The 16,094-nt window shown below is 31.9% G+C and overlaps 1 protein-coding gene across 1 annotated transcript; it reads right to left on the bottom strand.

Annotated features, from left to right (window-relative positions):
• Positions 1–4,431: 4,431 nt before the first annotated feature.
• Positions 4,432–15,997, bottom strand: LOC114338798 (U5 small nuclear ribonucleoprotein 40 kDa protein). Its single transcript, XM_028289413.1, has 5 exons — positions 15,774–15,997; positions 13,512–13,641; positions 9,542–9,924; positions 6,875–7,089; positions 4,432–4,680 (listed from the first exon to the last, which is right to left on the bottom strand). The coding sequence occupies exons 1-5, from the start codon at positions 15,882–15,884 to the stop codon at positions 4,473–4,475; spliced, it is 1,047 nt and encodes a 348-aa protein (XP_028145214.1). The 5' UTR covers positions 15,885–15,997; the 3' UTR covers positions 4,432–4,472.
• Positions 15,998–16,094: the final 97 nt, after the last annotated feature.

Here is a 16,094-nt window from a genome sequence, read left to right on the forward strand (position 1 = left end):
TATTTCCACGTTGGTATTCGGAGTCATGTTGGCTTCTCCTCAGCCTATGTAAAAATCACCGGGGTTACACGCAGACTGGCAAGTTCAAATTTCGGGCATATCTATCCCTTATAAGCAATTTTGTCAACTGCATACAAGGAGCTGTTTTCGTGAATTTAAATGGGATTTACCAGCATTTGACAATGACGGGCTTCGTCGACTGATTTTGTGGAATTATGAAGATTGATTTTATTTAATTATTTATATAAATAAATATAATAGAATTATTTATATTATGAATACTAAATATATGTATTAGGATTACGGTTTTGAAGAATGGTGAAAATGTGAAAAGTGGGATACAGAAACCATAAATAGCTCGAGAGGATTTTTGGAGTTTTTTAACTTTGTTTTTTTCAGAAATATTTACATTCTCAGATAATTTATTTAATGTATTGCAATGCAAGATAAACGAGATTGGTTTCTGTGTAAAAAAAAATTAGCGAATTTAAAGATGTTATTAACAAAAAGAGATGACTGAAAAATGTTGGAATATGATGGCAAGAAGTTTTGAGCCTAAAAGGAAACGCATACGCACTGATAATGTTGGAGATGTCCAATAGTGCTACCGCCGACTATTATAGTCTATAATACTATCAGATTTTAGATCAAATATGCCAACGAATGGAAAATAGGTTTAATAATTTTGATGACCGAGACTTTCGTTCAGGTAGAAAAATTGAATTACATTATAAATAGGTGTTTTTACAATTTTTTTATAAATTGCTTCGCTTGTTTCAAATTTCACCGCACGCCCTTGGATTTTATAAACATAAAATATGGAAAGTTACCTATGATCGTACAACTAGACGAAAATAGAAATCCCATCCCTATTAATAGAGGAGTTAGACAAGGAGACGTAATACCGCCAAAGCTTTTTAACCTGGCCGTAGAAGGCGATTTCAAAACTATAAATTGGTCAACTTCAAGCATTATCGTAAATGGCAACAAGTTAAACCACCTAAGATTCTCAGATGACAAAATATAGCAAGCACATTCTAGAAACTCTCAGGCAGCTCCCAATACGTCGATATAAAAGTGAATATGACAAAAACAAAAAATACAAACACAGACGACCCCAGAGGTATAACTAAGTATAAATAGTGTGACCAACTAGCCCGAAAAATCCGGGACATGGCCCGAATTACGAAGTCGTGTCCCGGACAAGGCTTCCGGGCCATCCGAATTTTCGAGATTTTTGGTAAAATTCTATTTTGAATACGTTATTGTTCTGAGAAATTGGTGGGACGAAAAAAAGTTGACAATTTTTAGAGTGTGATACTAATACCTATACCACATTCAAAACTCATGCATTTTATATCGTGGTATTATAGTTCTACGAAAACTCAAACTGCGGACTTTTTTTCTGTATTTTAAATATCGTCCTAAAAAGACGATTCAAAAACAGTATCAATTCATGTATAGGTGTACACATGAATCAGCTGTCCGAAGCATGCCGCATGCAACGATGTAATGATGGCTAATAAATGTTTTTTGTCGGGTTTTGGAAAATGACCCGTTTTCACTGAAAAGTCCAGAATTTCAGGTATTTTTTCAGTCTTTTCCCGAATTCGACTGAATTGGAGTTGGTTACACTAACTATAAATGGCAGTGAGATAGAACAAATCTAGGAATATATCTACCTCTAGGCCAGATTCTGAAACTTAACAAAGAGATCCAAAGTGCGGAAATCGCTAGAAGAGCAAGACTAGCATGGCCAAGATTTGGATAACTTAGTTGGATACTTAAATACCCCAATACTTGAGGAAAAAAGTGTCCAACCAATTTATCCTTCCTATCATGACATATGAATGGCAACCGGACCATAACCAAGGCAAATATGAATATACTAGCCACAACAGAAAAATAAATAACAAAGTAAGCTATCAATCGAAGTAGCACAGAAAACGATAATAAATATCGTTCCCATACCACCAAGACCAAATTGACAACAGGTGGAATACTTTCTTTGGTTACAACCTCCCGAGATTTTCAAAAATTATAAATCATACAGGATGCCGAGGAAATTAAGATGAGAGAATTTTAAATAATTCACAACCCATCTGCTCAACGTGGTAAAAGTTCCAACAAGGAAGATTTCTTAGTACTCAACAAAAGAGTAAATTAATTAAAATGTATAAACATTTTCAATTTGTTTGCAACACGAAAATGCAGCAGCTGCACAATACTCTGGTTAAATCGGAGAGTGCAGGAAGAGTCTATACCGGTTTCGGAGGTTTTTCCTCCTCATCAGTAGTCCCATATCCTTTTCTCTCCGATTTCCCCAGGTATCATACTTTGGGCCTTTCCGAATTGCAAAGAACGAAATGCCGCGGATGAACTAGAGCCATCTACCGAAAAACAAAGTAAGTTATCAATCGAAGTAGCACAAAACGATAATAAATATCGTTCCCATACCACCAGATTGACAACAGGAACGATATTTATTGTCGTTTTCTGTGCTACTTCGATTGATAACTTACTTTGTTTTTCGGTAGATGGCTCTAGTTCATCCGCGGCATTTTGTTCTTTGCAATTCGGAAAGGCCCAAAGTATGATATCTGGAGAAATCGGAGAGAAGAGGATATGGGACTACTGTTGAGGAGGAAAAAACCTCCGAAACCGGTATAGACTCTTCCTGCGCTCTCCGATTTAATCAGAGTATTGTGCAGCTGCTGCATTTTCGTGTTGCAAAGGAATTGAAAATGTTTATACATTTTAGAAAAAGAAATGTTAGGTATACGACTGTCGTATAAAAAGAGGAATGATTGGGTAAGGTCAATAACAAAACTCGAGGATATAACAACAATAATTGCCAAACTCAAATGGTGCATCGCAGGCTACACTGTTAGACAAAGAGACAAACGTTGGAACGTCATAATACAACATTGGAGACCTTACAAAGGTAAACGACCAAGAGGAAGATCACAGATAAGATTGGTAGGTGATATAAAAAGAATAGCTGAAACAATTAGTATGGAAGTATGTTACTAAGAATAGAAATTGATGAAATGGATTGGGCAAATTTTCGATGTTCTTCGATGACGGAGCTAAATAAATTCTGCAAATTATTGTATTGGATAGTGGCTATAAGCGAAAATCATATTCTTAGTGAGTCATCATATTTTAGGTAAAATAGGATTGAGGAATATAGTTGACTATAATCTTTGGAGAGATCTGGATGACTACACTTTGCAACAAAGCTGAAAAACTATAAACTTGGCGACAGTTTCAATTTGTTTGGAATCGATTCCAAACAATAGGGAACTTGCACATTTTTTTTTATTACTAAATAATGTTCAGTTTTGTATAAAAATGAGATTTACGAAATTTCACGCTTCAAAAACTCATAATAACTTAGCAAGTAGAAATTTAAAGGCTTCTTTATCTTAAAATAGTTCAAACGACCCGTGACGTCACAGAGTTTGACTATGTGGTTCAGTTTATGGTTATATTTTCGTATATTCTTCTTCTTCTTTAGTTTATTGGCCTCCACCTAATTGGGTACTTAGCCAGATCGTCGTCGGGGAATAAAGGAAAAATATTTATATTCTAATGACATTTATCGTATGTTATTGTAATAATATATACCAGTTTGTTGACATTGGAGTTTGATACAGTTATTGAAGGAAAGGAAAGAAGGTTTACTATTGAAAATAAAACCATTTTGTAAAAGTACAAATTTTCTATGAATAGTTCAAACGATCAAAAACACTTTTAACGTCACATAACTGTATTTTTTACTGACGTTTAGAATGTCTAATTTAAAATTATTATTTTTTTCTCTGATTCTGGCCTTGGTTTAGAACTAGAACCTTTAGCCACGTAATTGTATAACTTATCACTAACTCAGGTGTAATGTGTAGTGTGTGTGTTGAGTAAGTGTCTTGTTACTTTGCAAAGTCGACGTCATTGTCTTTGCAAAGATACGCTAATTGTATCCGAACGTCTGCGGTCCCTCCGGTGAGTACCGATCCCACAAGGACAGAAACTATTTTCATTTATTAATTTATAATAAATGAAAAAATTCCTGACCCTGGTGGGATTCGAACTCACTACCATTCGGAACTTTCGATCCAAAGGTTAGGCGCTCTTACCACTGAGCCACAGAGGGGGTAATTTAAAATTATATATACAATTGGTGTAGAGTGTAAACATAGAACCCCGTGACGTCACGACGCGTTTTGGGGTGGCTGGTATAAGTTGAATTTTTAGTCGTCTTTAGGGGCCAAATGAAAGACAAACAAAACTTTTTTATCTTTGATACAGGTTTTAAATTAGGTTCTGTTGTGATTTATACCAATTTTTTCGAATTTAAAATTTTATGCAAGTTCCCTATTGTTTGGGATAATTGTTATCAGTTCTATGCTTAATGTATTAAAAAAATATTAATCTCATTAAAATACTTTTATTATTACACACTTATATAAAAATTATAAATCAATCTCTCCTAAATACAACTGTTTATCACTAGACCCAGAAAGGATAATCGGTTCATTGGGATGAAATTTCACATCATTCACGCTACCATTGTGTCCAGGAAGCTTATAAATTATTCTCCTAGATGTGGTATCCCAAATATAAACAAATCTATCTGCAGACCCACAGGTAATCTTCGAACCATCAGGTGACCATGCGCATCTGAAAATAACAACAAATCTCTTAATGAAGATACATTTGAGTATGTATAGTTTGAAAGGATTTTATTAATAACTAATGTTAGAAAGGTCAGTAGAAATATATTGCTTTTATAATTACAAATTAAATATTTATGTTTGTATAACGGACTCCCCGTTAACGGGAGTAAATTGACTTCCATCTATTTTACGTGTTGTTTTATGTTGACGATTCAAATATCTTTACTCGAAATATTTACTACTTTATGTAGTCTACAACGTTTACATGCAAGATTTATTATTTTAAAAATTTAATTTTTAATTCTTTTGAAAGTTTGTTGATCCCAAAATTTTGAAAAAATTGAGTTGAGTGACTGTAAATGTCAATTGATTGGCAACTGAAAGAATACAAATCTGCAATAAAAACTGGGGGTTTCCATTTAAGATTTTAAAGTTACCCCCCGCTCCGCCTCTAGGGAGTTGGGGGGTCGTGTTTAGTGTCATTCGATAGATTTTTGAAAATTATTAAACAGGTATTTTTCAGTTTTCCGATCCGATGTTTATTTTAAGAAATATTCTACCGTTCCGCTACTTTTGGGGCACCCTATACAGGGTATTAGTAAATAAGTATGAAAAACTTTAAGGGGTAATTCTACATAAAAAAATAATGACAATTTGCTCTACAAACATCTGTCCGCAAATGCTTTGTTTCCAAGATACAGGGTGTTGAAATTTTTATTTCAAACTGCCAATTTTTTTATTGTTCTAAAACCGGTTGAGCTATACAAATGGAATTTGGAGGGTTTTAAGAGGTAGTTATTGCGCATTTTTCGACATACAGTTAAGAACTTTATATTAATCATTGGCGCGCAGTAATAGTCTGAATTTTTTTAAAAGAAAAAAATAGTACGCCACTGAGATATTTTAAATTAAACATTATTTTTAAATTCCACGTTTAATTTTTGATAAAAACCCTTTTTTGTCTTTTTTTCATATGGTGCACCGTTTTTATTCAGAAAAATAACAACATATTGACGCGTATTTTTCATGTCTTAATAATACATATTATCAAGAACTATCCAATATAATAATAGTAAACTTGAACAATATCAGAAAATATTACTAATAAGATTTTAACTAGGTGCAAAGCTGCAAGAAATGTTTAAAATGATCTCCTTTACAGGTACCAGAAGAATTTTATATTCATCATTTTTTAAGAAAAAAATAGTAAGCCTCTGAGATATGTCAAACGAAAAATCATTTTTGAATTCCTCGTTCAATTTACTATAAAAAATCTTTCTTGCCTTTTTTTCGCACGAGGCACCGTTTTTATACAAAAAAATAAAACATCTTAACGCTTACAAAGTATTTGAGGTAGTTTCCATACGCATAGAAACTTAGTTCAAATACATACTTTGTAAACATTAAGATGTTTTATTTTTTTGCATAAAAACGGCGCTGCATATGAAAAAAAGGCACGAAAGATTTTTTGTCGTAAATTGAACCAGTAATTCAAAAATGATTTTTAATTTGACATATCTCAGTGGCGTACTATTTTTTTCTTAAAAAAATTCAGACCATTACCCGAATGCGCGCCAATGATGAATATAAAATTCTTCTGTAACCTCTAGAGGAGGTCATTTTTAACATTTGTTGTAGCTCAGTACCTAGTTAAAATCTTGTTAGTAATATTTTCTGTTATTGTTCCAGTTTAGTATTATTATATTGGATATTTCTTGATAATGTAATAAAAAATGAAAAATATGCGTCAAGATGTTTTATTTTTCTGCATAAAAACGGTGCACCATATGAAAAAAAAAGGTAAGAAAGGTTTTTTATCATAAATTAGACGTGGAATTTAAAAATAATTTTTAATTCGAAATATCTCTAATAGTGACATACTATTTTATTTCTTTAAAAAATTTAGACCATTACCAGTAGGGGCGCCAATGATGAATACAAAATTCTTAATTGTATGTCAAAAAATGCGCAATAACTACCTCCTAAAACTCACCAAATTTCATTTTCATAGCTTAACCGGTCTTAGAGCAATAAATAAATTGGCAGTTTGAAATAAAAATTTCAACACCCCTTATCTCGGAAACAAAGCATTTGCGGACATACGTTTATAAAGAAAAGCGGCATTATTTTTTCATGTAGAATTAGCCCTTAAATTTTTCATACTTATTTACTAACACCCTGTATAAAGAACAACATACCTCAGTAAATTTTTCTCAAAATTATGTTGATGGCCATTGAAAATTTTCAAACATCTCTCTACAGGTGCATATGGTCTAACATCCCATATTCTTAAAGAATTATCCATTGAGTTACTCAGAAGATATGATCCATCAGCACTTAATGACAATCCTGTGATCGTGTCTGTATGACCTCTTAGACAATATAAGAGTTCATATGTACGCATGTCCCAAACCTAAAATACAATTATTTTAAAAACTAAATTTATATGTTCAACCTTACAGAGTATGTAAAGTACCCACTAAATGGAAATATTATGTGTCACATAAGCAGAGGAGCAAACTGGTTAATAAAGAAGTTCACCTGGTGTACATAGACTTACAAAAAGCATATGACAGTGTGCCCCTCAGCAAATTATGGTCAAACCAACATTAAACATGGTTTTATCAAAGCAGTCCAAAGTGGAAAACCCTGCAAATCGTTTCCATAATGGAACGACTGCAAAAATTAAAATTGGATCAAGGATGTCTGAGGGATTTAAAGTCACGAAAGGACTGAAGTAGGGTTGCTGTATTTCGCCTACCCTTTTCAACATTTATCTGAAACAAGCAATCAAGCTGTAGAAAAGAAAATGTAATAGCATGGGAATCCCTCCCAATGGCAAGACAACACTATACACTTTATGTTTCACTGATGACCAAATTCTGATTGCTCAGGATCATGACGACTTGAGTTACATAATGCGGAAGCTAATAGAAGAATATAACAAATGGGGTCTCGAAGTCAACATTAAGAAAACTGAAGCCATATGTATTGGAGGGACAAAGCAGTCCATTACAGTAGATGATGGGGTAGAAATTAAACACTGTGATGAATACAAGTACTTGGGCATGAAGATATCTCAAGATGGAATACTCAATGCTGCAATAAAAGGCAGAAACATAAAGGATAGAAAAGCCATATCCATGATGAACAGCATTCTATGGGACCAAACAATACCTAAAGCGATCAAACAGCTCATATACAATATCATACTTAAAAGTGTAACCACATATGCCAGTGCAGTCTGACCACTGAAACAAAGAACAGAGAAAATGTTACTAGTAACAGAAAATAGACTTCTGGAAAAGAGCAGCAGGCAAATCAAGAAGAGATCCGATACCAAATGAGAGAATACGAGAAATGATGGAAGTCACACATACAGTAATTGACATAAAAACAAAACAACTAATATGGTACGGCCATACACAAAGAATGCTAGGCTAGATGACAGAATCCCTAAACAGATTTTGGCATGGACATCACAAAGGAGAAGGAAAAGAGGAAGGCCGAGAAGAAGCTGGAGGGAGGGAATTGAAGAAGAACTAGAGGAAAGAGAAATCCCTCAAGGTCTTTGGTTAGACAGAGAAGAATGACAGTTAGGAGTCGGAAGGCATCGAAGAAGGCTCTAAACCGATAGTAGTAATATGTGTCACAAAGACAGGCCTTGTGCATGTGTATAGCTGGCACAGATGAGCTAGGCAAGTGGGTATTCATTTATTTATTTATTATGGGATGTCCCCATTTTTACAAATAACAAAAATAAAGTATCCTAACCATAACACAAATACTAAACTAAGTATTAAATAATTATTAAATATTGTTAAACAAATGATTATAATTTAAGAAAATTAAATTTCCTGAAAATATTATTAAGATGAAAATCTCTGACAATTAAAATCAAATGAAATGAAGATTCCAAGCTAAAGGTCACTCATCTTCGATTCCTAACATACTGAGTCAGATTAAATCTTACAGATCTTATATCCAGCAGATCATAAGATTGACTAAAGTAATTTCCCAGTGTCTGAATCCTGTTAATTGGAGAGAATTTGCCATAGTTTGTGTGATAGTGTTTTATAGAAAATATGGGCATGTCTCTAAGAATTCTAGTGCTACATCTAAAGTTGATAAGACTTAATAAATCAGAACAGTCGGTGGTATGGTCAAGTAGTTTATAGAGAAAAATCACATTTAGTTCTGTAGTCTTATAAGGAACTGATATTTAGCCTTGACCTTAATTCCATCGAAGACATGTTCTTTAAGTTTAATCTATAAGCACAAATCCGGAGAAACTTATTTTGAATTTTTTCCAGGGTGTAAATATGGTTAAAATGGAATGGTGACCATACTATAGAAGCATAAGACAGGATGCTACGTACGAAAGTAAGATATAAAATTCTATATGTGGGTACGGAAAGATCTCGAGAGTTTCTTGTGATAAAACCTAAAACCCAAATCTTTTATTTCAGTCACTCTTGATAGAAGGCTTGTATTAATGTGATAGTCAAACACAACATTATTTTTAGATTTGCTAAAGTATATAACAAAACACTTAGCTTTATTCAACTGGAGACAATTGGAAAGAGACCAATTGTATAGAGAAGTCAAGTCTTCCTGGATCCTTAGACAATCAGACAGATTTGAAACTTTGAAATATAGCTAAGGTCATCGGCAAATAGCAAAAACTGACAAACTTTTATTACCTCAGAAATATCATTAATAAACATATGATGTCAAACGAAACAGATGACACAAAATCTGTTTCCTGTTATTGACTAGTATAGTTTATTAAATAATAGGGAATATTCAACAGTAAAAAGGGCAGAAAAATATATTTTTTACATGAGAAATATGGTTTGACTCACCCTTATTTCATTATCAATTCCTCCACTAAATATTTCTTCTGTCGTATCGCTAAAACTGACAGCAGTGTTCTGATAGGGAGTATTTATTGAACCCACATTTTGTTTTTTCCTTGTATCCCAAAGTTTCACTGTATTATCATCTCCTCCGGAACACATCAGTTGTGGACCCCTTCTTGCCCCTTGTACGCAATTAACAAAAGTGGTATGTCCTTTGTATTTCTTTATTCTTTGAGAGGTAGCTACATCCCAAAGCCCCAAAGTATGATCTGTGCTAGATGTAAAAATTTGTGATCCATCTGTGTTAAAGTGCATTTCTGTTACAGCTCCTGTATGACCTGTCATAACTGATATATTCTCACATTCTCCATATACTGCCCATAGAACTTAAAATATTTAAAAATAAGTAAAAGTATATAAGGAAATCAATGTATATTTAACATAATACACTACAATTAGTTTTCCATTAGATATATGGACTTAAAATGGCAACACTGCCAGCTTTCCATATACTATAATTCAATAAGAGATTCAATAAAAGATTTTGAAGAAATATGCGATAGTGTATTGTCTAGGAATAATAAGTGTGTATTAGTAGGTGATTTTAATCTTGATTTTCTTAGTGATAGTTTTTATACTATAAAGTTTAAAAATCTAGTTTCAATATATGGCTTAAATCAGCTTGTAACAAAACCAACTCGCATTACCGAAACCAGTAAAACATTAGTCGACTTTGTTTTAACAAACCAAAATAATATTTCAGTACATAAATGTGCATGATTGTCCAAAAGTAACTGACCATTCTATTATTTCTCTCAATTTATTTAATACAACAGCTACTGACAGTATCATAAAAAAATATAGAAATATAAATGAAAACAATTTAAACACTATTAAAACTAACTTAATGATGGTTAATTGGAACTTAAATACAACAAATATTGACACTATCTTTCATGAAATTATAACTAATTGCGAAAAAGAAATTAATAATACTGCGCCTATTCAATCGTGTAAATATAAATCAAATATACCATGGTTTGATAATGAGGTGTTTAATCAAATTAGAATTCGTGATAAAACATATAAGGAGTTCAAAAATTGCCGGGAAAATGAGAAACAAAATAAATGGTCATTGTTTAAAACTCATAGAAACCATGTCGTTAATTTATTAAAAGCTAAAAAAGATAAGTATTATCTGGAGAAAATTGATAGGTTTAAAAATGATCCAAACAAAATGTGGAAAACATTAAAAAATTTAATTAATGTTAAAAACTTTGATATTCCTAGCTGTATATGTTTTGATATAGATGCGGAGCATAATGTATTAAGAGAACGTTTGGAGATTGCAGAAAATTTTAACAAATATTTTGTCAGGAGTATAACAAATATTGTCGAAAATATTGATTCAATAAATTTCTGGACCAATACCAATAATAATTTATATTTAAATTTGAGTGAATTTAAACCACTGTCAATGTTAGACTTACGTAAAATAATTTATAGTATGGACAACAAGTTCTCCATACATGAAATATTAAATTCAAGGATGGTGAGGGAAATTTTTGAATCGATTGGTCACGTTATACTGAATTTTATAAACACTTCTCTAATGACAGGTAGAATTCCTACACTTTTGAAAGTGAGTACAATTGTTCCTATTCAGAAGATTTTGAATACAAATAAAGCTAGTGAATTTAGGCCCATTAACACATTACCCCCAATTGAAAAAATATTAGAGATAGCAGTTTATGACCAACTACTAGAACACGTAGGAAAAAATTCAATTTTAATAAATAATCAGTCCGGTTTTCGACAGAAACATTCATGTGAGTCAGCTTTACAATTGACTCTCTGTAAACTTAAAAACGATATTGATAAAAACCGATACGTAGTAGGTGTTTTTCTTGATTTTAAAAGAGCCTTTGAAACCATTGATCGCCAAATACTCCTAACAAAACTACAAAATTATGGGTTTGTAGGTAAAGTACACAAATGGATAAGTGATTATCTTAGTGATAGGAAGCAGATAGTACGTTTTGATGGGGCATTATCCTCTGAACATTATATCAATGTTGGGGTACCACAAGGCAGCGTATTGGGGCCTCTCTTATTTATATTGTATCTAAATGACATAGACCTATATGTAGAAAGTGAATTTATTAATCTTTTTGCGGATGATACTTTTGTAGCTTGTAGTGATACTAACCTTGAAGTAGCGATTCAAAAAATGAATAATACATTAGAAAAAATGGCTAAATACTTGGCATCAAATAAATTAAAATTAAATATTTCCAAAACTAAAGCAATGATCTTTACAACAAAATACAAATATAGCCAATTAAATACGGATAACATTCTGCTACAAGTAAAAAATGAAAAGATTGATATTGTAAGATGTGTTAAATATTTGGGGTTTCAAATTGACAGTTGTTTGAATTTTGATCATCATTTTGATTATATTGTCCGTAAAATAACGAAAAAAACTATATTTTTTTAGCCGAATATCACAAAATATATCGACTCAAGCTAAAATTACAGTTTTTAATTCAATTATTCAGCCACATTTTGAGTACTGCGCAACTATATTGTATATGTTTAATTTAAATAAACTCAATCAACTACAAAAACTACAAAATCGTGGCATGAGAATTATATTGAAAACAAATCGACTTACACCTGTATCATATATGCTACAGGCTTTAAGTTGGTTCACAATTGAAGAGAAACTGTATTATTATACAATGATTTTGGTTTATAAAATACTTAATAATGTAGCTCCAGATTACTTTAAGCAGTTTATAGTGTACAATAAAAATGTGCATGATTATTCTACAAGGAATATGGGGAATATTTACATAGCAAAAACAAATTATAGAATGACGATGAATTCATTAGTATTCAGGGGTTTTAATGAGTTTAACGCTCTACCAGGTGAATTAAAAAATACAATGTCACTAAAATCTTTTAAAACCAAACTTAAGCTGTATATTAGAAACAAGTGATGTAATACTTTATTATGTTAATTTTATGGGTGGGTATTGTATGGTATTATATGTTGTAAATTTATTTAAAGTTTGTTTAATTTCATTTGATGTTGCTTAGTTATATTTGATTTTTGTAAATGATTTGTAATATCTATTCTCTACATTTATTGTATATTAGGGTAACCTATTTAAATGAATAAATATCTATCTATCATCTAAGATATGCTTTATTCTTCATAATTTATAGATACATAAACATTAACAGTGTAGGCAACAGCATAAAATCAGAGTATCAACTTCATCTGCAAAATACAGGTGGCTATTTTGTTTATTTTTTGAATATTCTTGGACAATTGTTACTTGTTAAAGTCGATTCGCTAATCTGAGACACAACTGTCTAATGACGTTGGTTATTTTTTTTGGGAAGTTAAGTTGCTAGATGTGACTGAAAATTACTACACAACCAAACATATCTTCTCATAGACAATATTATTAATAGTAAACAGACATAAATAACATAACATAAACCTTATGCCAATCAATAATTATTTATTTACACCATTATAATGTATTGATAACGATAACAAATGAGAAAATTATTTATTGTACAAAATAAAAATATTTTGTAGAAATAAATTCCACAAAATTTTATGAGTTTAGTATACATTCCCACTATTTCCAATAATTCTTCTTTTTTAATGAAAGATTTGTTGATTTGAGCAGTTAATAGTGTAAGGTAGGAATTTTTGTGTTGTATGTTTCCTATTCTGAATGTGTCAAAATGAATCTCGCCTGAGCGAATTCAGTATAAGTGCTTAAATTATTCATTAATTAAATTAATAGGATTATGGATGATTGCACAATGATACTATAGGGGAATAATAAGCAATGATGCCGATTTTAGCGCTTCCTTCACTGTGGTATATCTAATTAAAAAGTAAACGCTCTGCATGCATAAATACCTATAAACTTTTATTTAAACTTACATATTTTTCTGTCAAAACCTGTGGACGCTAGATATTGACCTTCTGGATGAAAATCTACACTAAAAATTTCTCCTTCATGCCCTTCTAATTGCATTATAGGTGCAAATAGGTTTGAAGTTCTTGGAGCAGTCTACAAAAGTTGATTTAACCGTAATATACAGGGTGTCCCGAAAAGATTGGTCATAAATTATACCACAGATTCTGGCATCAAAAATAGGTTGATTGAACCTCACTTACCTATATACAATAGTGCACACAAAAAAAGTTACAGCCCTTTGAAGTTACACAATGAAAATCATTTTTATTTTCATATATCGAAAACTCTTAGAGATTTTTCATTGAAAATGGACATGTGGCATTTTTAAGGCAGCAGCATCTTAATAAAAATTAAAGTGAAATTTGTGTACCCCATAAAAAATTTATCGGGGTTTTGTTCCCTTAAACCCCCCCAAACTTTTGTGTATGTTCCAATTTAATTATTAGTGTGGCACCATTAGTTAAACACACTGTTTTTAAAACATGTTTGCCTCTTGGGACTTTTTCGATAAGCCAGTGTTTATCAAGATATTTTGAATATTTATCGAATCCACCACATATTTGTATATGTGTTAAGTACGATTATAGAGACCTGTAATCTGAAAATGTATTTATAATTTACATTTTTTAGGTATATTTTGAAAAAGAAGCCACATCTCGATAAAAGGTGACTTATCAAAAAAAAAAAAATAAGAGGCAAGAAAGTTTTAAAAACACTGTGTTTAACTAATGGTACAACAATAATAGTTTAATTGGAATGTACACAAACATTTGGGGGGTTTAAAGGAACAAAACTCCCATAAGATTTTTATGTAAATATATTAAAAAAGAAGCTGCATCTCGATAAAAACTCGCTTATCTAAAAAATACTAAGAGGCAAAAAAGTTTTAAAAATGGTACAACAATAATGAATTAATGGGAACATACACAAAAGTCTGGGGGGGTTTAAGGGATCAAAACCCCCATAAAATTATTATGGGGTGGACAAATCTCACTATAATTTTGTTTTAAGATGATCCTGCCATAAGAATGGTTGGTACATATCCGTTTTCAATAAAAAATCTTTGGGAGCGTTCAAGTATTAAGTAACGTGATTTTTGAAGATTTTTAACCCCCCTACGTAACTCAACTATTGCGTAATGCAATTTTTGAAGATTTTTGACCACCCCCCCTGCGTTACATAATACTTGAACGGTCCCTTTAATAGTTTTAGATATGTATTGAAAAAAATCGATTTTCATTTTGTAACTTCAAAGCGCAGTAACTTTTTTTATGAGCACATTTGTATGTTAGGTTCAATTGAGCTATTTTTGATTCCAGAATCTGTGGTATCATTTATGACCAATCTTTTCGGGACACCCTGTATAATTCAGTTGTGTTAATTTAAATATTGTAATAATTTAAATAATTTTGTATTATGTAAAATTGTTATTGTTAAGTTGTAAAGCCCTAGGCCTCCAAGGCCTGTAGAGCATGTTAAATAAATAATTTAAATCAATGGAAGATTGTCAGGGCATATTTCACGTTGGTGAGAATTTAAACATTTGTAATTGGTATGTTCGTTTAAAGATAGATAGAGTTACTATAAATAAAATGATATCTTTGATTGGTGAAATGATTGTGAAAAGTTAGAGTTTTATGCACTTAGGATCAGTATTACAGAGTAATGGAGAAATTGATGGAGGAACATGCGATAGAATTAGGGTTGGATGGATGAAATGGAAGGAAGCGAATGGTAGGTTGTGTGACAGAAAAATTCAAATGAAGCTGAAGAGAACAGCCATAAGATCTGCTATGATGTACTGAACTGAATGTTGGGCAGTTAAAAAGAAAGGAACAATAAATGCATGTGGCAGAAATGAGAATACTTAGATGAAAGAGAGGAATAACAAAGGATAAAATTAGGAATGAGTATATTAGGGGAAGTCTAGGAGTGTCCAAAATGAAGAAGCATAATTTAAGATGGTTTGGTCATGTTCAATGTCAAGACGTTAATCGCCCAATAAGAAGAATTGCTGAACTAAGGGCTCCAGGAAGAAGTAAGAGAGGAAGACCTGGGGGTGGCTCTTAGGCAGAACACCTTGGTAAAGGGGATTGATGTTGAAATGCCCAAGATAGAAACTTATGGAGAACTGCAATTAGGAAAGCCAACCCCGCATAGGGATAATGACAAAGAGTGCGAATGTTTCAAAGTTCATTGAAGTGAGCTTTTTAAATACAACTTACTGCTTGAAGAACTGAAGTATTTTTATTTCTTTGGACGATTTCATTTCTTTGTTTTTTAGAAACGGGAACAAGAGCAGCATCATCTGCCCGGCGTTTATTCTCAATAACCATTATGTTTAATAAGTTTTAACTAAATATTAACATTTAACATTAAACGTTTTGTTTTGTGTACATCAAATCTTAGGTTAAGTTTTCCACTATTAAAAAGATAGACGGGGAACTGTTCGTTTTGATAAAATTAACTGTCAACGTCAACAATTAACTGTGTGTCTGTCTCTGTCTCTATATGACAGGTTCTCTGGAATACGGAATTGAATGCGG

Source organism: Diabrotica virgifera, chromosome 6 (genome assembly GCF_917563875.1).
Source record: "Diabrotica virgifera virgifera chromosome 6, PGI_DIABVI_V3a".
Lineage (NCBI taxonomy): Eukaryota > Metazoa > Arthropoda > Insecta > Coleoptera > Chrysomelidae > Diabrotica > Diabrotica virgifera.